This window comes from Cherax quadricarinatus, chromosome 30 (genome assembly GCF_038502225.1).
Source record: "Cherax quadricarinatus isolate ZL_2023a chromosome 30, ASM3850222v1, whole genome shotgun sequence".
In the NCBI taxonomy this organism is placed as follows: Eukaryota; Metazoa; Arthropoda; class Malacostraca; order Decapoda; family Parastacidae; genus Cherax; species Cherax quadricarinatus.
In genome coordinates this window covers 2,858,946-2,880,719 of record NC_091321.1, presented here as the reverse complement: position 1 = coordinate 2,880,719, position 21,774 = coordinate 2,858,946, and the positions used below count along the sequence as shown (strand labels likewise).

The window sequence follows — 21,774 nt, the reverse complement described above, 5'->3', positions numbered from 1 at the left end:
AACCCTCCGGGGTTAAAAATCCAAACGAAATCTTATCTTATCTTCTTATCTTATCATCATCATCGTCCTCTTGTTTTTCACTTAACTAAAATAAATAAGTTAGCCCAAATGTATAAAGAAAATGGTTAGAATATATTTTTGAATTATAAAAAACGTAATATTTCAGGGGTAAACGAGTATAATAATTCCCAAAATACATTCCCATTATATTTACGAACCAGTGTATTTACGTACCAGTGTATTTACGTACCAGTGTATTTACGTACCAGTGTGTTTATGTACCAGTCTATTTACGTACCAGTTTCTCGTACCAGTACATCTCTGCGACTTTGAATACCCTTTATAAAATGATTAAAATATTTTTTTTACTACTGAATTCATTCTGTAACCAACCTATGTTATTGTTAATTAAGCGTCTTCTTAAATTTAATATAAGTACAATTGTCATACATAGTGTAAATTACCAAGTATAACCCAAAAGAGTCAGGCAAAGTGACTTATTTCCACTGTGGTCCTTATTGTGCTGTACTCCCGCACTGATGGACCACATCGTTTACAACTACAGTAGGTACTGAACCCATAGTGGAATATGTTTAATAAACTGCTGTAAGATTGTTAAATATTATGTGTATATGAGGGCAGCTTCATAATGCGATTATATCCAGTTTTGGTGAATAATTTTGTGTGGTTGTAACATAAATGTCAAAACAGACATGAATGTATTAGAATTTATTAGTAAAAGATGTAAAATTAGTATTAATGTTATTATAAATCTCTAAAGATTCTTTTTTTTTAAGCGCTGGGAATTTTAAAATAGTAAAGGAATTACATGTTTGAAAAAAAAATGTTTAGGAAAATTGGCTTTGGATTTAACTTTATAGACAGTACTTGACATTACATTACCTACTATTTAACTTACTAATACAATATGCAGTTGTTCAGCGTTTTACTGTGACTTATTTAACATATAAAATAAAGTGTACTAAAGTTACAGGGCAATAAATGTAAGTGAGTAAGAACGTTTGCAGGGATCGGGACACAGACAGCGTCAGCCGCCAGGTGGCAGCACTAACCAAAACGTTTGCCTACCAAGATCTCTACAAATTTTAATTGGTGTAATAATCCCGTAATATCTGCACAATCATGTCGTGAGTCCACCTTAAGTTTTATTTGGTACATTATCCATAGCACAGGAATTACAGATGTTGAGAGGGGCAAGGCTGCAAGTTAGGATAACAAGCAGGAAAGGAAGTTTATTGCTGGGTCTTTAGCCCCGGCATTTTTGGCGTCTCTGTTCTTTGTTTATGTTTGTAATGTCCGTAGAGGAGGTTGATGTTAATCCGCTTATGATAACTGTTGTAGGAACGTTATAGTGGCTGATGACGGCGCAGATGTTACAATTGTGATGCTGGTCTTCAGGGACGGTGGGAGAATGTTAACGTCATCATTGATTTGTTCAAACTTGTCAGGCGTTATCTGCAGTGTGAGGTGGAGCACCACACGGGATCTGCAGTGTGAGGTGGAGCACCACACGGGATCTGCAGTGTGAGGTGGAGCACCACACGGGATCTGCAGTGTGAGGTGGAGCACCACACGGGATCTGCAGTGTGAGGTGGAGCACCACACGGGATCTGCAGTGTGAGGTGGAGCACCACACGGGATCTGCAGTGTGAGGTGGAGCACCACACGGGATCTGCAGTGTGAGGTGGAGCACCACACGGGATCTGCAGTGTGAGGTGGAGCACCACGGGATCTGCAGTGTGAGGTGGAGCACCACACGGGATCTGCAGTGTGAGGTGGAGCACCACACGGGATCTGCAGTGTGAGGTGGAGCACCACACGGGATCTGCAGTGTGAGGTGGAGCACCACACGGGATCTGCAGTGTGAGGTGGAGCACCACACGGGATCTGCAGTGTGAGGTGGAGCACCACACGGGATCTGCAGTGTGAGGTGGAGCACCACGGGATCTGCAGTGTGAGGTGGAGCACCACGGGATCTGCAGTGTGAGGTGGAGCACCACACGGGATCTGCAGTGTGAGGTGGAGCACCACGGGATCTGCAGTGTGAGGTGGAGCACCACACGGGATCTGCAGTGTGAGGTGGAGCACCACACGGGATCTGCAGTGTGAGGTGGAGCACCACGGGATCTGCAGTGTGAGGTGGAGCACCACACGGGATCTGCAGTGTGAGGTGGAGCACCACACGGGATCTGCAGTGTGAGGTGGAGCACCACGGGATCTGCAGTGTGAGGTGGAGCACCACGGGATCTGCAGTGTGAGGTGGAGCACCACGGGATCTGCAGTGTGAGGTGGAGCACCACACGGGATCTGCAATTTGAAGTGGAGTGCCAGAAATACTAGTCTGGACTTAAAAATTGAAAATTTAAATAGTTCATACTCCGTCTGCTGAGCATGAGACAGATACACTGCCTGTTTGTACTTGCCAAGATCAGTCTGGATTTGTGTGATATGTAAGGGAGGAGGAGCACTGCAGCAGACCTGTCAGTGCCAGGCAGCTCCAACTCACACCCACTCATGTACCTGTTCAAGCTATTTTTAAAGCAACCCAGAGTTCTCGTTTTAATAACGCTGTGGCGATCGTCTTGGGTTAATTATCCAAACAGTCATTTTTAAATCACAATGTGGCGTTTTGTGTCTAGGCTATGTGGTGTGTCCCTCAGGTGGCCCAGCAGATGTAGTGATGACTTCTGGGGTGGGAATGTGGTACCTGGTGCAGTATCTGAGCCATGTGTTTCCCCCCATTGTTCCCCAGGTGCCAGGGTACCCAACAGTGCAAGCAAACATAAATTCACCATCTGTGTGGAAGGCAACATTGGAAGTGGGAAGTCCACTCTCCTGAATTACCTTGCGAAATTCCGTGAGGTTGAGATGGTGGCTGAGCAGTTGGACAAGTGGCGTAGCATAAGAGGCAACAATCTGTTGGAGATGATGTACCGAGACCCTTGCCGCTGGTCCTACCTCTTCCAGAGCTATGTGCAGTTGACCATGGCACAGAGTCATGCTGTGTCCACCACTTCCCCTGTCAAGCTCATGGAACGATCCATCCATAGCGCCTGCTTTTGTTTCGTGGAGAACATGTACCTCAATGGAAAGATGAGTGAAGCAGAGTACAGTGTTTACTGGAAGTGGTACAAGGCCCTGACTGACTCTTTTGACTGTAGAGTTGATTTAATAGTTTATCTCAGAACTGATCCTAAATTGGTTCATGCAAGGGCAAAGAATCGTGCTAGGGTGGAAGAACAGGAAATACCGTTGGAGTATTTTATTGATCTCCACAAACTATATGAGGAGTGGATGAGTGAAGAAAAATTTCCTCTTGCTGCTCCAGTCATAATTCTTGATGCCAATGATGATCTGTCAACAATGTATAGAAAATATAACCTGATTACTCAAGAGATAATGGACAATAAATCTTTTCTCACTTCCCTTGTACAGCCCAAAATCTCTTATTAGTAACTAATGTATTTCTCGAAGTTCTTGTATATTGAAAGCCTGGCAGAATCCAAAGACATGAATATGATTATGACAGTTGGTTTTTGTTCTTACCTTAACCCTTTTGCTGTCTTGTACATAGATTATGTTGATACCAGGGTTGCTTGCATAGATCTGCATTTTGAGCTCAGTTTTCCACAGATAAACTGCAAGCAGTAAATTTTGGCCTGGACACAAGTAAATAAGTTGGTGCAGTGAGTGTGCACAAAAAGTCCTGCCCTATGTGGTACATAGGGGAAAAGCAAACCTCTGACCTTGTGTTTGTTTATCGAGCTTAAACTAGTAGAAATATTAAAATTTTGACAATTTTCCTTAGGATGGGTAAGAACCCACCCTCTTCTATTTTTTGGGTTTTTACTAGGTCTGATTCAATTACTGGGATGCCATAAACAATGACTAGTCATTCCTGGTTATACTCCTCATCTGAGAAACAGGGTAAATCTTTGATTTATTGCATGTTGAATTCAAAATAGAGGGAAGGTATAAAATAGGAGAAGCCTGAGGATGGAATTAATGAAGAGAGGAACTGTTTCAATGCATGGAATGTCTGCAGTGTTTATTTTGGACAGTCTTTAAATTGGATTTTTTTAATTATGTAAAGTTGTTCAAATTACCAGATTATGTGTACTTCATTGGGTAGTTCTGATAGTTGAATGAGTAGTTTCTTGCCTTCCATCAATAAAACAGAAGGCATACTAGCAAAATAAGAATGTCGAATTGAGCATTGTAATTAATTGGCTTAAATGGGTGATAATACTGATGTATAAATTCCATAAATTCTTTATGCATAATTTTGCAAGTTTTTCATCAAATTGCATATTTTTGGTGTCATTACCTTCAAAACATTTTCTACCAGTTTAATATATTTTTTAAATGCTGACATTGTCAGCAGTTTTAATTTTGAGGCTTCTGACAGTGAAAGAGTTAATTAAATTTATTTTAACCTTAATTAAAGTTGTACATCCTGATTCTTCAGTGTTGTTTCATGCTCTTTGATGAAATCCTAATTTCTGTAATTATTAATGATCTTGATTATGACCTGGTATTCAGCATTCACTGCTGGTTCCACCCCCTATTTTCTCCCCATTATGTGCATATAACTACAGTAGGGCCCCACTTATACAGCAGGTTAGATTCCAGGCTACCACCAGAAAGCAGAATGCCATTTTTTCCACTTACAAATGCATATAAATGCCAGATAACAAGTTTACACTAACATATATAAAGTTAGCAATAGAACTAGGCATTAAAAAGTCAGGTGTGGTAGGTATGGTAGCCCTCCTGGCCACCCCACCCACACATAATGTACTACAACTCTTAAAGTGCCTTAAAATATTTGTAGTCTTAATGGTCTTAATATAAGGTGAGAGGTGAAAAGTATTTATTTGTGGAAAGTAGTGTAGGAGGTATGGTAGCCTTCCTGGCCACCCCACCTACTATGACATTTAAAATGCCCTAGAACAATAAAATGCATGTACAGTACACTCATTACTTAAAATATTTGTAGTCATAATGTAGGGTGAGAGGTGAGTAAATGACATTAAATGAATAAACGAGAGAGAGAGAGAGAGAGAGAATGAGTACATGAGAGTAGTAGGTTTGCGAGTTTTGTAAACAAACCAACCGAACACGTATGGCTTTAGTTCACTCCTGTAGGCCGCTTGGAAAAACATCTCATTTATGTTAATTTATTCTACTGTGGGTATATTTGTCATGTTTGTGTTACATAGCGTGTTTATTATATAATTTTGAAAAAAGTCATTAGATTAATTAAGTAAAATGTCTATATTAATGTTTTATCTGACATTTAATGTGCCTCAGAGTGATTATTATTGTGTTGTTATCATGATCATTATTAATATGATGTATTCAAGACTAATAAGACACTCTTAGTGATTTTAATGTGTACAGATTTCCCTCCACATTCGCGAGGGTTAAGGGATCAAGAACCTCGCTAATGTTGAAAAATTGCGAATGTTTGGTGCACAAATATATTGTAGGGAAATATAATAATAGCATTTACTTAGCCTAACAGTACTGCTTCCTTAACCTATTGAAGTTTGAACAACCATAAAATACGTGAAAACATCGTAAAATATTGTACTAGTGCCAGCCCTTTGGTAAAGGTGAGAAAGACTATAGAATTCAAGATAGAACTCATAGCAGAGTACCAAAGTGGAGGAGGAAGAGAGAGGGGAGAATGTGCTTTCAGTGATTCAGTGGTGTAATGACATATTTTAAATATGATTGGGCAGCTGGGCATTCACAAATGTTTGAAGCCCATGAATGTGGAGGGAGACCTGTATCTGCCCGCTAGCACAGTGTGTAAGTTTACTTGGGTACAGGTACACATAAGTATAATTATCAGAGTATATATAAAACATGAAATAACTTTAAAACACTTGAAATTTTGGAAAGCTTCCAAACATAATGGATAGACGCAGTGTTCACGGAGAATGTAAACAAACCGGTGGCACGAGCCGTATTAGAAAGACAGGGAGCTGTATAGAAAGTTTCGGTCATAATTTGAAATCGCCGTATTAGCGGAACGCCGTAAAGCGGGGCCCTGCTGTATATATTTGAAAGCATATTGTGTATAATTTTGTACAAATATTAATTGCAATTTATAAAATAATTAATGTACAACATATATAAAATGATCATAATGAATAAAATTAATATTCACAACAGTTTTGCTGCTCAAATTTGCCATGGGTTTAGGCTTACAAAAGAATTTTTCCAAATTCACAATTTGGGTAAACTTGCTCCAAAAAGTTCACCATTCCTGTTTCAGATATTCTGGACATTGGCAGATTAAACTTTCTCATTTGAAGAAAAACGTATTTCTCTTTATCTGAAGCATGGGATTTTTCCATTTATTAATAATATACTACTGTATATTTTGTAATAATTTATATGAATACATAGTCATTAACTGAAGCAAAAATATATAAATTATTATGTACTAGTTTCTACACAAACTTCAGTGATCACTATTTTTTTTACCCGCTTCATCTCTTAAATATTGTACAATGTATGAGAAAAACTACACAACCCTTGAAATTTTTGTTTTGTTATTACTGACATTCTTTAAATAGGTGGGATTGGTAAAGTGCATTGTAGCAACTTTACCCATCCTGCAATATTCTATCCATGTTGTAAAAATTTGTTTTCTTGAGCCTAGTTATAGTACATTAAAGTAAAAATCTGAACATTGTAACTTTAATATTTACTATAGTGTGTATAATATTTTCAAACTGTAATAAAAGTTTGTAATTAATCCAATTTTGTTCACCTTGATGTGTTAACCCTTTGATTGTTTCGGTCGTATAATATATACGTATTACGAGCCACCGTGTTTGACATATGTATACTCATAAACTCGAGCGGCTTCAAATCAAGCAGGAGAAAGCTGGTAGGCCCACATGTGAGAGAATGGGTCTGTGTGGTCAGTGTGCACCATATAAAAAAAATTCTGCAGCATGCAGTGCATAATGAGAAAAAACTCCGATCTTTTTTTTTTATATTATTATTATTATTAAAATGCCGAATTTGTGGTCTATTTTCGTATAGGATTTACGGTTGTATTCTTGTTTTCTTGGTCTCATTTGATAGAATGGAAAACATAGAAATAGAGGTGATTTTTGATTGGTTTTACAGTGAAAAGAACCTTGAAATAGAGCTCAAAGTAGAGGAAATGTTTGATTTTTGCCGATGTTCAAAAGTAAACAAATGATGTCATTGTCCAATAAATGTCCAACTAGCCATTCTAATATGCAGTCATGAATGGGCTGACATTATTTATACAATTATTACAATATTGCAGTAGTCTGCATAACATTAAATCTATTTTTTGTTTGAATAAAAATTCAAAATAGAAAGCAAGAGTAATATCAGAGGGACCTGGAGACATGACTGATGAGCAAAGAAAATGTTATTTTAGAGCCAGGAATGTCTGCATTGTTCATTCTGAACCTTATCTTGAAAATTTCTCTCTCTCCTCTTTCTCTTTTTTTTCTTTTTCTTTCTCTTTCTCTTTCTCTTTTTCTTTTTCTTTTTCTTTTTCTTTCTCTTTCTCTTTTTCTTTCTCTTTCTCTATTTCTCTTTTTCTTTCTTTTTTTCTCTTTTTCTTTCTTTCTCTTTTTCTTTCTTTCTCTTTTTCTTTCTTTCTCTCTTTTTTTTTTTTACACAGGGTTTGACAGGTTAAGGATCCCTAGCTTTATTGACAGCTATTTACAGGTTAAGGATTCCTAACTTTATTGGCAAGCTAAGAGCTGTTACCTACATCAGCTCATTTGAAAGCATTTTTATTGTTATGAGACATACAAGTAGGAAACAGGATGAAGTTGGAGCCATCTGTGGGCCAGCATTTTCATTTGATCAACTGACTTTATCTCGTTGACATCATTATGCTGTACGAATGTGTTCCATACTCGAGTCATCCTGGGTATGTATGATCTCAGATGGAGTGATGTTCTATAGAAGGGTACAGCCAGAGTGAAGTTGCTGCTTTCTGCCCGTCTTGTGGCATAAAAGCTTGTTTCACGCTGTCCTCGAAGTGGATCCAAGTGTGGTATTTTGACAATATTGGCCTTGTACATAACAGTAAGGCCACCCACATCCCTCCTATGTTGAAGGCTCTGCTGAAATGACAGATCTATCCAGGATGGGTCCAGGCGAGAGATGAGACGTCTTGCTCTGTTCTCTACTCTGTCAAGCAGTCGCAGATGAGAGGGGGGGCAGGCAAACCAAGAAAGTGGAGCATACTCAAGGTGCGAGCGTACTTGTGCCTCGTACAGGATCTTGCAACCCCTACTGTCAAGCAGATGGGAGATACGGCGAAGTGCTGTAAGCTTCCTGGCTGCCTTGTTTGCAAGATTTACAACATGGTTCTTCATGGTTAGTTTGGAGTCAAATTTCACTTTTTCTCTTTCTTTCTTTCTCTTTTTCTTTCTCTTTTTCTTTCTTTTTCTTTTTCTTTCTTTTTCTCTTTTTCTTTCTCTTTTTCTTTCTTTCTCTTTTTCTTTCTCTCTTTCTTTCTCTTTTTCTTTCTTTCTCTTTTTCTTTCTCTTTCTTTTTCTTTCTTTCTTTCTCTTTTTCTTTCTTTCTCTTTTTCTTTCTCTTTTTCTTTCTTTCTCTTTTTCTTTCTTTCTCTTTTTCTTTCTTTCTCTTTTTCTTTCTCTTTTTCTTTCTTTCTCTTTTTCTTTCTTTCTCTTTTTCTTTCTTTCTCTTTTTCTTTCTCTTTTTCTTTCTTTCTCTTTTTCTTTCTTTTTCTTACTTTCTCTTTCTTTCTCTTTTTCTTTCTTTCTCTTTTTCTTTTTCTTTCTTTCTCTTTTTCTTTCTTTTTCTTTCTTTCTCTTTTTCTTTCTCTCTTTTTCTTTCTTTCTCTCTCTTTTTCTTTCTTTCTCTTTCTTTCTCTTTCTTTCTTTCTCTTTTTCTTTCTCTTTTTCTTTCTTTTTTTCTTTTTTTCTTTCTCTTTTTCTTTCTCTTTTTCTTTCTCTTTTTCTCTTTTTCTTTCTTTCTTTATCTTTTTCTTTCTCTTTTTCTTTCTCTTTTTCTTTCTCTTTTTCTTTCTCTTTTTCTTTCTCTTTTTCTTTCTCTTTTTCTTTCTCTTTTTCTTTCTCTTTTTCTTTCTCTTTTTCTTTCTCTTTTTCTTTCTCTTTTTCTTTCTCTTTTTCTTTCTCTTTTTCTTTCTCTTTTTCTTTCTCTTTTTCTTTCTCTTTTTCTTTCTCTTTTTCTTTCTCTTTCTCTTTCTCTTTCTCTTTCTCTTTCTCTTTTTCTTTCTCTTTTTCTTTCTCTTTTTCTTTCTCTTTTTCTTTCTCTTTTTCTTTCTCTTTTTCTTTCTCTTTTTCTTTCTCTTTTTCTTTCTCTTTTTCTTTCTCTTTTTCTTTCTCTTTTTCTTTCTCTTTTTCTTTCTCTTTTTCTTTCTCTTTTTCTTTCTCTTTCTTTTTCTTTCTCTTTCTTTTTCTTTCTCTTTCTCTTTCTTTTTCTTTTTCTCTTTCTTTTTCTCTTTTTCTTTTTCTCTTTCTTTTTCGTTTTCTCTTTTTCTTTCTCTTTTTCTCTTTCTCTTTTTCTTTCTCTTTTTCTTTCTCTTTTTCTTTCTCTTTTTCTTTCTCTTTTTCTTTCTCTTTTTCTTTCTCTTTTTCTTTCTCTTTTTCTTTCTCTTTTTCTTTCTCTTTTTCTTTCTCTTTTTCTTTCTCTTTTTCTTTTTTTCTTTCTCTTTTTCTTTTTTTCTTTCTCTTCTTTCTCTTTTTCTTTCTCTTTTAGTTTCTCTTTCTCTTTTTCTTCTTTCTCTTCTTTTTTCTTTCTCTTTTTCTCTCGTTTTCTCTCTTTCTCTTTTTTTTTCTTTTTTTTTACACAGGGTTTGACAAGGTTAAGGATCCCTAGCTTTATTGACAGCTATATTACAGGTTAAGGATTCCTAACTTTATTGGCAAGCTAAGAGCTGTTACCTACATCAGCTCATTTGAAAGCATTTTTATTGTTATGAGACATACAAGTAGGGAACAGGATGAAGTTGGAGCCATCTGTGGGCCAGCATTTTCATTTGATCAACTGACTTACCTCGTTGACATTATGCTGTACGAATGTGTTCCATACTCGAGTCATCCTGGGTATGTATGATCTCAGATGGAGTGATGTTCTGGAGAAGGGTACAGCCAGAGTGAAGTTGCTGCTTTCTGCCCGTCTTGTGGCATAAAAGCTTGTTTCACGCTGTCCTCGAAGTGGATCCAAGTGTGGTATTTTGACAATATTGGCCTTGTACATAACAGTAAGGCCACCCACATCCCTCCTATGTTGAAGGCTCTGCTGAAATGACAGATCTATCCAGGATGGGTCCAGGCGAGAGATGAGACGTCTTGCTCTGTTCTCTACTCTGTCAAGCAGTCGCAGATGGGGGGGGGGGGGCAGGCAAACCAAGAAAGTGGAGCATACTCAAGGTGCGAGTGTACTTGTGCCTCGTACAGAATCTTGCAACCCCTACTGTCAAGTAATGCGAGATACGGCGAAGTGCTGTACGTTTCCTGGCTGCCTTGTTTGCAAGATTTGCAACATGGTGCTTCATGGTTAGTTTGGAGTCAAATTTCACCCCAAGGATATTAACTTCTTCTCCAGGTGCCAACACCCTCCCATTCATCCTTACTACTGCACCAGCATTACCATCATGGTGCCTAGAGACGATCATCATTTGCGTTTTCTCAGGTGCAAATGTTACTTGCCATCTATTTCCCCAAGCTGATATAGCTCTCAGCTGGTGATTGATGTAGCTTAGAGCAGCTGGCATTTCTTCTCTTGGATAAGTGAATGTCAGTGTACAGTCGTCTGCATATGCATGTGATTCTGGGATGAGATTAAGAAGGTCGTTGAAGTAGACATTCCATAACAATGGTCCCAGCACGCTTCCTTGTGGAACACTTGCCCCAATAGGATGTCTTGCTGATTCCGTTCCATTGAGAACTACACTTAGAGATCTACCATGAAAGTAATCACTGAGGAGACATAGCGTAGAGCCTGCAATTCCCAGTGCTTGAAGGTTTGCTAAGAGGCCCTGGTGCCACACCCGGTCGAAAGCGCCAGCAATGTCCAGTGCTACCACACAGCTGACTTTGGATTCATCCAGTGACTGGTGCCACTTAGTGGAGAGGTTTAACAACAGATCAGCAGCAGAGTAACCTTTCCTGAAGCCATATTGACGATCACAAAGTAGTGAGTGATAGTCAAAAAAATCTGTCATTTGTCTTGAGATTATTGTCTCAAGGATCTTACCAGTGATTGACAGGAGTGACACTGGTCTGTAGTGGCTGATTTCTGCTCTGCTCTTCTTTTTGTGAACAGGGACTACATTTGCCTCTTTCCATAGAGAGGGCCATTTACACTATACTAGGCAGTGCTGAAAGATGCGAGTTAGAGGTGCTGCTAGCTGGTCTGCACATCTTCTCGGCAATCTTGGGCTCAACTTGTCTGGGCCCACAGCCTTTTCTTGGTCAAGCAATTTAAGAAGGAAATGCACCTCCTCCTGCCTTATTGTCACCACTGACAGTTTTGACACAGTTCTTGCAGCTAGCCAAGGAGGGTCCCTTGCTGGATCAGGAACTTGCATTTTGGTAGCAAAGTGTTCAGCAAAGAGGTCTGCCTTCTCTTGACTACTAGTAGAGGTGGTCCCATCCTGTCGATTTAGAGGTGGAATGAGCTCATCAGGCAGATAACCTTGTCTGTCCTTGACCAGGGACCACCAGGTTTTGGAGCCTACCCTACCTGATGCTAGCTTTCTTTTAGTGTCCACCTCCCATTTAGCAATGGCCCACTTTTGAACGTCACCCATATGCCTATAGGCTTGCATGTGCAAGTTCCTGTTATAGGTGGTAGGATGTCTCTTATACCTCTCTCTCTTTTTCTTTTTTCTTTTTCTTTCTTTTTCTCTTTTTCTCTTTCTCTCTTTCTCTTTCTTTCTCTCTTTCTCTCTCTTTTTCTCTTTTTTTCTCTCTTTTTCTCTCTTTTTCTCTCTTTTTCTCTCTTTTTCTCTTTTTCTCTTTTTCTCTTTTTCTCTTTTTCTCTTTTTCTCTTTTTCTCTTTTTCTCTTTTTCTCTTTTTCTCTTTTTCTCTTTTTCTCTTTTTCTCTTTTTCTCTTTTTCTCTTTTTCTCTTTTTCTCTTCTCTCTTTTTCTCTCTTCTCTCTTTTTCTCTTCTCTCTTTTTCTCTCTTCTCTCTTTGTCTCTCTCTTCTCTCTTTTTCTCTTTTTCTCTCTTTTTCTCTCCTCTCTTTTTCTCTCTTCTCTCTTTTTCTCTCTTTTTCTCTTTCTTTTTCTCTCTTTTTCTCTCTTTTTCTCTTCTCTCTCTTTCTCTCTTTTTCTCTTTCTCTTTTTTTCTCTTTTTTCTCTCTTTTTTCTCTCTCACACACACACACACACACACACACACACACACACACACACACGTATGCTTTCCTGATATCATGCCTGTGGTCCTTCTGAGTTCAGTGCATAGTTATGATAATAGTATTAATAATACCTGTAATCTGAGAGGTTTATGAAGGCTTGTTTTCCATATACCAGAAATTGACATTTAAAATATGTAGTATGTTAGACTACGTGATTACAAAAGGAAAGTCAAACCACAAGTTAACTAATATGTGGAATGAATTGGAGTATGCATTAGGGGGGCCATTTATTTTTATTTATTTATTTATTTATTTAATAATTTGAACATACAGAGGTACAAAAAAATACAGGTAAGAGCAGCATGCCAAAGCCACTTGTATGCATAGCATTATGGGCAGGCTTAAAATTAACTTAAGATTAACTAAGCAATGATGTAATCAGTGATAAAACATTATTGTAAACAGATAACAATAAAGCACAAATGAGTATTACAAAGACAGGTCATATGGTTGCATACATTGCTGTACATTCAGTCGAATGGAGTATTCTGTTAGGTAGTGTATTTAAAAAATAACAAAGTTAGATTGGGTCTTAGGTTTAACATTTATGTGATATAATTGTGAGAAACATTTAAGATAAACAATTTATAAGGTTCAGTTATTCAGTATTTATTTGGTTTTGGGTGAGTAAGTGATCTTTGAGAAGAGACTTGAATTTATAAACAGGTAGTGTTTCTTTTATATTTAAAGGTAATGAATTCCAGATTTTAGGGCCTTTTATGTGCATTGAGTTTTTGCATAGCGTGAGATGGACACGAGGAACATCAAAGAGTGATCTGTGCCTTGTGTTATGGTCATGTGTTCTGTTGAGGTTGGCAAGGAGATGTTTGAGGGGAGGGTTAATATCAGAGTTAAGTGTTCTATGTGTAATAGGTGCAGTAATAAGTATGGATGTTTTGTATGGTGAGTAGGTTTAGTGTTTTGAATATTGGTGGAGTGTGCTGCCTGTAGTGGGAATTTGCTATCATTCTGACTGCAGCCTTTTGTTGGGTAATTAGTGGTCTGAGATGGTTAATTGTTGTTGAGCCCCATGCACAAATTCCATAGGTGAGATGGGGTAAATAAGAGAGTGATATAGGGCCAGGAGGGCTCGCAGCCATGAAGCTGTCATGTACAGAAAACTGCATTTGCCTACTTGTCCCTCCCTCCCCAATACACACAGGTATATTGAGGGTACTTATATTCTGATATACCAAGAACATTTTGATAGCGACATCTTGCAGCAACTCGATTCAAGTTGGGTATTTTTAGATTCTAACCTTATAGGAAAGCATTGGCCTGGCATTAGTTGTGAGTGAGTCTAGTAAATTCCTAAGCAGTATCATTGATGAGAATATATCACAGTAGTTTGGGAAGCTTTAACCCCTTTCACTGTCCAGACCCCTGAAATAAACATTGCTCTCAGTGCCTAGATAAAAATAATACTGAAATGATACAGGATATTTCTCTGAAAAAGTACAAGATTTGATGGAAAACTTACGGAATTACACAGGCACAACGTTTGAGTTCTCAGCACAAATCATGCATTGGCAATTTTGCTGACTTTGGGTCTTTTATGCTAATTCTGTTGCTCTAATTGACAAAATTCTTAGCTAATTTGGTAGTGTGCTTTCCATCCTATTGATTAGGCACAAGCAATCTCCCATTCAACTACCTTATAAAGTACTGTACATAGACAGAAGATGGTAATTTGGCCAGTTTTTACAGAATTGGAAAAAATGCCAATTAAAAAAAGCCAAAAATACACATTGTAGACATTCCTAGCACTAAAACATTTTCTCTGTTGATTATTTGCATCCCCAGGCCTTTCCTATATTACACTGTCCATTTTGAATTTATAATCGCAAAAATAGAAATTTTACTCTACTTCTCAAATATAATCCGGGATGATTAGTCATGGTTTATGGTGTCCCAGTAATTGAATCAGACTTATTAAAACTCATTAAACAGACTGGGTATGTATGGGGACCTTACCCTTCCTCAGGAATATCAGCAAAAAATCTAATATTTACACTACTTTGAGCTCAGTTTCAAGCTACTTTAGCTTCTAAAACCAATCAATATCATCTTTATTTCAGTAGTATGTCTTCCATTCTATCAAATGATACCAAGAAACAGCCAATAAAACCATGAAAACCATATGAGAAAATACCTCAATTGCTATTTTATGTCATACACAGTCGGTTTTGTTTTTCCCATCATGCACCATGCTTGGGCAGGATTTTTTTTTTTTTTCCTTTATACTGTGCATACTTGACTTGCTATACATTACCATTCTCTCATAACTAGGCCAAAATTTACCCCTCAAAGCTTATCTAAGTGAGCTGAACTCATGACATAGAACTACCTGCTGCTATATATGTAACTACATTTATGTGTACCTGTACCTCAATAAACTTACTTGCATGAGGGACTTTGGCCTCAAAGATGTAGTTCTACATGATGGCCACTAAAAGGAGTTAAAGCTTGTCATTCTAAATCAGGCATTTTTTTTTTTTTATCTCATAAACAAAGATTACTGGCCATTAATTTGCCTATCTCCATCGGAATATTAATACGTATTGAGTTATTTTCAGTACCACTCAGAAGAGACGCAGCGATCTCAACCCAGAAGAATTATCAGCACTTGAGAAAGAAGAGTTTGCCACTGGACCACTGCGCATCCTCAATGAATCTGTACAAAATAACACACAGGTTAGTAGCTGAACAGGAAACAGTTTTCACGCCATCATATACAGTTCATTTATGAACATGAATCGTTAAATATTTTTGTTTTTTTCTGTTAAAAAAATCCATAAATTTGTTCGAATATACCATATATATGTAATGTAATGCATGCATGCATGGTCAACAATTCGCAAACAGGCGAAATTATTTACAAACATTGTCTCTACGCCCACAGCAAGACTCGAACCTGCAAACTCTGTATCAGAGTAAGCCTGACCCCAGATAAGTATGAGCATCTTGCAGAAGCTAGATGTTTCCTTATACCCCGGGGCACCGGGCTTGTTTTCAAAGTTATTTCATCAAATCCTACCACATGCAGTAGACAATGAAAGAGATTTGAAATGCTTAACAATTTGCAAACAGGCAAAATTATTTACATTGTGTCTGAAATAACTTTGAAAACAAGCCTGGTGCCTTGGGGCATGGGGAAACATCGTCTAACTTCAGCTAGGCACCCATACTTATCTGGGGTCTGGCTCCGTGGTAAAGTACTGTGGATGTGAAATGTCACCATGGTTGCTTAACATATTCATAGGTGGTGGTGTAAAAGAAGTAAATGCTAGGGCATTAGGGAGAGGAATGTGATTAAATTATGAGGAATCAAATGCAAAATGGGAATTGACACAGTTACTTTTTGCTGATGATACTGTGATTTTGGGGGATTCTAAAGAAAAGTTGCAAAGGTTTGTGGATGAGTTTGGAAGGGTGTGTAAAGGTAGAAAGTTGAAAGTGAATATAGATGAGAGTAAGGTGATGAGGGTATCAAACGATTTAGATAAAGAAAAAGTGGATATCACATTGGAGGGAGGGAGTATGGAAGAAGTGAATGTTTTCAGGTATTTGTGAGTGGGTTTGTTTGCAGATGGGTCTACGAAAGATGAGGTGCATCATAGAATTGATGAGGAGGAAAAAAGGCGAATGGTGCACTGAGGAGTCTGTGGAGACAGAACTTTGTCCATGGAAGCAAAGAAGGGACTGTATGTGATTATAGTTATACCAATGCTCTTATATGGGTGTGAAGCATGGGTGATGAATGTTGCAACAAGGAGAAGGCTGGAGGCAGTGGAGATGTCATGTTTGAGGGCAGTGTGTGGTGTGGATATAATGCAGAGAATTCACAGTTTGGAAATTAGGAAGAGGTGCGGGATTACCAAGACTATTATCCAGAGGGCTGAGGAGGGGTTGTTGAGGTGGTTCGAACATGTAGAGAAGATGGTACAAATTAGAATGACTTCAAGAGTGTATAAATCTCTGGTGGAGGGAAGGCAGGGTAGAGGGTGGCCTATTAACCCTTTGAGGGTTTCGGCCGTACTAGTATGGCTTACGACCCAGGGTTTTTGACGTACTAGTATGCCTAAATTCTAGCGCCCTCAAATCTGGTGGGAGAAAGCTGGTAGGCCTACATATGAAAGAATGGGTCTATGTGGTCAGTGTGCACAGTATAAAAAAAATCCTGCAGCGCACAGTGCATAATGAGAAAAAAAAAACTGACCGTTTTTTTTTTTGGAATAAAACAGCAACTTTGCACTGTATTTTCGTATGGTATTGTTGTATTCTAGTTTTCTTGGTCTCATTTTATAGAATGGAAGACATATTACAGAAATTGAGATGATTTTGACTGGTTTTACAATGAAAAGTACCTTGAAATTGAGCTCAAAGTAGCAGAAATGTTCAATTTTTACCGAAGTTCAAAAGTAAACAAATCATGCCAAGCGTCCAATACACGTCAACTGGTGAGTCTAATATTCTTTTGCAAGTGCGCCAATATTATTTATACCATTTTTTACACTAATGCAGTAGTCTGCATAACAATAAATCTTCTATTTTTTGTGAGAATAAAAATTCAAAGTGGAAAGCAAAAGAATGTAAGAGGGGCCTTGAGACGTGACTAATGAACAAAGGAAATGTCATTTTAGTGCCAGGAATGTTTTTCTTGTCTATTCTGGACCCTATTCGGAAATTGGCATCTTTTGAAATTTGTGTGAAATTGGCAAAATTGCTAAATTTTGACCACTGTACTGGATAGTTGAAATTGGTAAATGGGTGGTTTCTTGCACTCATTTGATAGAAAAAATGGAGTTCTAGCGAAATATTCATGTTTTTTGTTGACTAGTGCAGTGGAATTGGCTGAAAATGGGGCTCAAAGTGGGCAAAATCGCCGATGCGTAAACATCGCCGATACCGCTAACTTCGCAAGAGCATAATTCCGTAAGTTTTCCATCAAATTTCATAATTTTGGTGTCATTATGACCGGGAAAAGATTCTCTATCTTTTCATAAGATTTTTTTTTTTTTTTTTTTTTTTTTTTTTTTTTTTTTTTTTTTTTTTTTTTTTTTTAAATTTGGCCGACCCTGAGAACGAGTCTCGGAGAGGGCCTGTCGACCCTCAGAGGGTTAAAGGTTAGAGGGAGGAGGTAAAGGAAGTTTTATGTGCAAGGGTCTTGGACTTCCAACAAGCATGCGTGAGCGTGTTTGATAGGAGCGAATGGAGACAAATGGTTTTTAGGACTTGACGTGCTGTTGGAGTGTGAGCAAGGTAATATTTATGAAGGGATTCAGGGAAACTGGCAGGTCGGACTTGAGTCCAGGAGATGTGAAGTACAGTGCCGGCACTCTGAAGAAGGGGTGTTAATTAAGCGTGAGCGTATTAGATAGGAGTGGAGTCGAGTGGTTTTTGGGACCTGACGAGCTGATGGAGTGTGAGCAGGGTAATATTCAGTGAAGGGATTCAGGGAAACTAGTTATTTTTATATAGCTGGACTTGAGTACTGGAAGTGGGAAGTACAATGCCTGCACTTTAACCCTTTGACTGTTTCGGTCGTATATGTATGATATGGGTCGGCCTAGGAAAGGTTGGAGGGAGGGGGTAAAGGAGGCTTTGTGTGCGAGGGGCTTGGACTTCCAGCAGGCATCCGTGAGCGTATTTGATAGGAATGAATGGAGACAAATGGTTTTTAATACTTGACGTGCTGTTGGAGTGTGAGCAAAGTAACATTTATGAAGGGATTCAGGGAAACCGGCAGGCCGGACTTGAGTCCTGGAGATGGGAAGTACAGTGCCTGCACTCTGAAGGAGAGGTGTTAATGTTGCAGTTTAAAAACCCTTCTGGCAAGACAGTGATGGAGTGAATGATGGTGAAAGTTTTTCTTTTTCGGGCCGCCCTGCCTTGGTGGGAATCGGCCAGTGTGTTAATAAAAAAAAAAATGTACGCCATACGAGCCAATGTGTTTGACGTATATATACTCGAAAATTCTAGCGGCTTCAAATCAAACAGGAGAAAGCTGGTAGGCCCACATGTGAGAGAATGGGTCTGTGTGGTCAGTGTGTGCAGTATAAAAAAAATCCTACAGCAAGCAGTGCATAATGAGAAAAAACTTCAACCGTGTTTTTTGGATTAAAACGTCGACTTGAGGTGTATTTTTGTATAGTTTTTATGGTTATATTCTCGTTTTCATAGTCACATTTGATAGATTGGAAAACAGATTATGGAAATGGAGGTGATTTTGATTGGTTTTACTATGAAAAGGACCTTGAAATGGAGCTCAAAGTAGGGGAAATGTTTGATTTTTGCTGATGTTTAAAAGTAAACAAATGATGTCATTGTCCAATAAATGTCCAACTAGCAATTCTAATATGCAGTCGTGAATGGGTTGACATTATTTATACAATTATTACAATATTGCAGTAGTCTGCATAACATTAAGTCTTCTATTTTTTGTTTGAATAAAAATTAAAAATAGAAAGCAAGAGTAATATGTCAGAGGGGCCTGGAGATGTGACTGATAAACAAAGAAAATGTTACTTTAGAACCAGGAATGTCTGCATTGTTCATTCTAGACCCTATTTTGAAATTGTCGTGTTTTTTAACCCTTTCAGGGTCGACAGGCCCTCTCCCAGACTTGTTCTCAGGGTCGACAAATTTAAAAAAAAAAATTTCTTGTGAAAAGATAGAGAATCTTTTCCCATTCATAATGACACCAAAAGTATGAAATTTGATGGAAAACTTATGGAATTATGCTCTCGCGAAGTTAGCAGTCTCGTCAGTGTTTACGCATCGGCGATTTTGCCCACTTTGAGCCCTATTTTCGGCCAATTCCAGTGTACTAGTTGACAAAAATCATAACTTTCGCTAGAACTCCATTTTTTCTATCAAATGAGTGCAAGAAACCACCCATTTACCGATTTCAACTATCCAATAAAGTGGTCAGAATTTAGCAATTTTTTGCAATTTCACACAAATTTCAAAAGATGCCAATTTCCAATTAGGGTCTAGAATATACAAGAAAAACATTCCTGGCACTAAAATACCATTCCTCTGTTCATTAGTCACGTCCCCACGCCCCTCTTACATTCTTTTGCTTTCCACTTTGAATTTGTATTCTCACAAAAAAATAGAAGATTTACTGTTATGCAGACTACTGCACTAGTGTAGAAATGGTATAAATAATATCAGCGCACTTGTGAAAGAATATTAGACTCGCCAGTTGATGTATATTGGACGCGTAGCATGATTTGTTTACTTTTGAACTTTGGCAAAAATCGAAGATTTCTGCTACTTTGAGCTCAATTTCAAGGTACTTTTCATTGTAAAACCAATCATAATCATCTCAATTTCTGTAATATGTCTTCAGTTCTATAAAATGAGACCAGGAAAACTAGAATACACCTACCATCCGACTTACGACTGAGTTCGGTTCCGAGAAACAGGTCGTAAGTCGAAATGGTCGTAAGTCGAACTTTACTACTGAATATCAACAAAACATTTTTGTAATAACTATTTTATTGTTTTATTTTGGTATTTCATGTTTTACTTTACTTTTTATGTTGTTAGTACTGTATTTTATACTGTAAGGTTTAGGATAAACACGTGTACAACACAAATACACCTACCATCCGACTTACGACCTGCTCGACTTACGACCACTCGACTTACAACCGTGTTTTTTATGCCAAATTTCTGGGAAATAAACAACTATTTGTGTTGTACACAGTGTTTATCCTAAACCTTACAGTATAAAATACAGTACTAACAACATAAAAAGTAAAGTAAAACATGAAATACCAAAATAAAACAATAAAATAGTTATTACAAAAATGTTTTGTTGATATTCAGTAGTAAAGTTCAACTTACGACCATTTCGACTTACGACCATTTTGACTTACGACCGGTTTCTCGGAACCGGACTCGGTCGTAAGTCGGGTGGTAGGTGTAGTTGTTTATTTCCCAGAAATTTGGCATAAAAAACATGGTCGTAAGTCGAGTAGTCGTAAGTCGAGCAGGTTGTAAGTCGGATGGTAGGTGTACCATCATAAATACCATACAAAAAATACAGTGCAAAGTTGCTGTTTTAAACCAAAAACAGTCAATTTTTTTTTTCTCATTACGCACTGTGTGCTGCAGGATTTTTTTTGATACTGCGCACACTGACCACATAGACCCATTCTTTCATATGTAGGCCTAACAGCTTTCTCTCATTAGATTTGAAGGCGCTAGAATTTAGGCGTACGTACATCAAAAACCTTGGTGCTTAAGTCGTACTAGTACGTCAGAAACCCTGAAAGGGTTAATTTTCGTGAAATTGGCCAAATTGCAAATTTCTGACAACTTTATTGGGTAGTTGAAATCGGTAAATGGGCAGTTTCTTGTACTGAATTCATAGAACAAATGTAGTTCTAAAGAAATAACTGAGATTGGTCAACTGGAACAATGGAATTAGCCGAAAATAGGGCTCAAATTGGGCGAGAGCAGGCGCGGATATGAGGGGAGGGCCCGGGCACCCCCTTTGGCCCTCTTTGGGCTTTGGCCCAGTGTCGTAGCTGGGTTTTCATTTTGGGGCGAGGGGAAGGAGGGGCCAATCCTTTACATGGCGGGGGCATGCCCTCCCGAATTATGAGATTTTAAAGCCGATATATATATATATATATATATATATATATATATATATATATATATATATATATATATATATATATATATATATATATATATATATATATATTATACTTTTCTAGACACAAAACTATGCAGATACTCCTTTTCAAGTGGGGGGGGGGCCCACAGCTCTAGTGAGGGAGAGGGGGGGCAGACCCCCCAGGCTTCCCCTAGTTACGCCACTGCTTTGGGATGCATTTAAATTTGTTTTGCAACTTTGCAAGTTTACAGACCACTAATACCTCTAGCTCCATAACAATACAAAAATGCTTTTTAAGGTTGGATACTTATAATAAACATTTTGGAGCTGTATTGATGCTGAGAATAATGAGATGTGGCAAAAAAAATCGTGGAAATGTCCTAACTTGAAAGAAATTTCGCATAACACCCAGAGAGGCAGGCAGGCTCTGAGAGAGCGAGGCTCAGCCTCGGCGAGCGTCAAGCAGTGTTGCATGTTGAGAGCACGTGGTAACATCAGACGGCTGATGCGGCGTGACCCCGTGATGGTGAGTCACCGTCCCCCGGTATTTCAAGGCTCCAACACACATACTGACTCACTGCGAGCTGGGCACGAACCAGGACGAGAGGGTAAGGGTTCATGAACCATTCAGTGACCTTACTGCACCAGGTAAAGGGGCCAGGGCAAGATTAATACATTAGGCTATTG

The 21,774-nt window shown here is 38.1% G+C and overlaps 2 protein-coding genes across 2 annotated transcripts in view; both read left to right on the top strand.

Moving 5' to 3' along the window:
- The first annotated feature begins 1,016 nt into the window (after positions 1-1,016).
- Positions 1,017-21,774, top strand: part of SmD2 (small ribonucleoprotein particle protein SmD2) — a 28,205-nt gene continuing 7,447 nt past the window's right edge. The window contains exons 1-2 of the mRNA XM_053781756.1: positions 1,017-1,148; positions 15,026-15,143. Coding sequence (XP_053637731.1) covers positions 1,144-1,148; positions 15,026-15,143 — 123 coding nt within the window. The 5' untranslated portion in view covers positions 1,017-1,143. The remainder of the gene's footprint in view (positions 1,149-15,025; positions 15,144-21,774) is intronic.
- LOC128692584 (deoxynucleoside kinase) lies at positions 2,450-3,622 on the top strand. Its single transcript, XM_070089839.1, has one exon. The coding sequence runs from the start codon at positions 2,641-2,643 to the stop codon at positions 3,472-3,474; it is 834 nt and encodes a 277-aa protein (XP_069945940.1). The 5' UTR covers positions 2,450-2,640; the 3' UTR covers positions 3,475-3,622.

Bases quoted from the DNA above. Each gene is read 5' to 3' on its own strand.
- LOC128692584 (XM_070089839.1), top strand. From the start codon at position 2,641: ATGTGGCGTTTTGTGTCTAGGCTATGTGGTGTGTCCCTCAGGTGGCCC.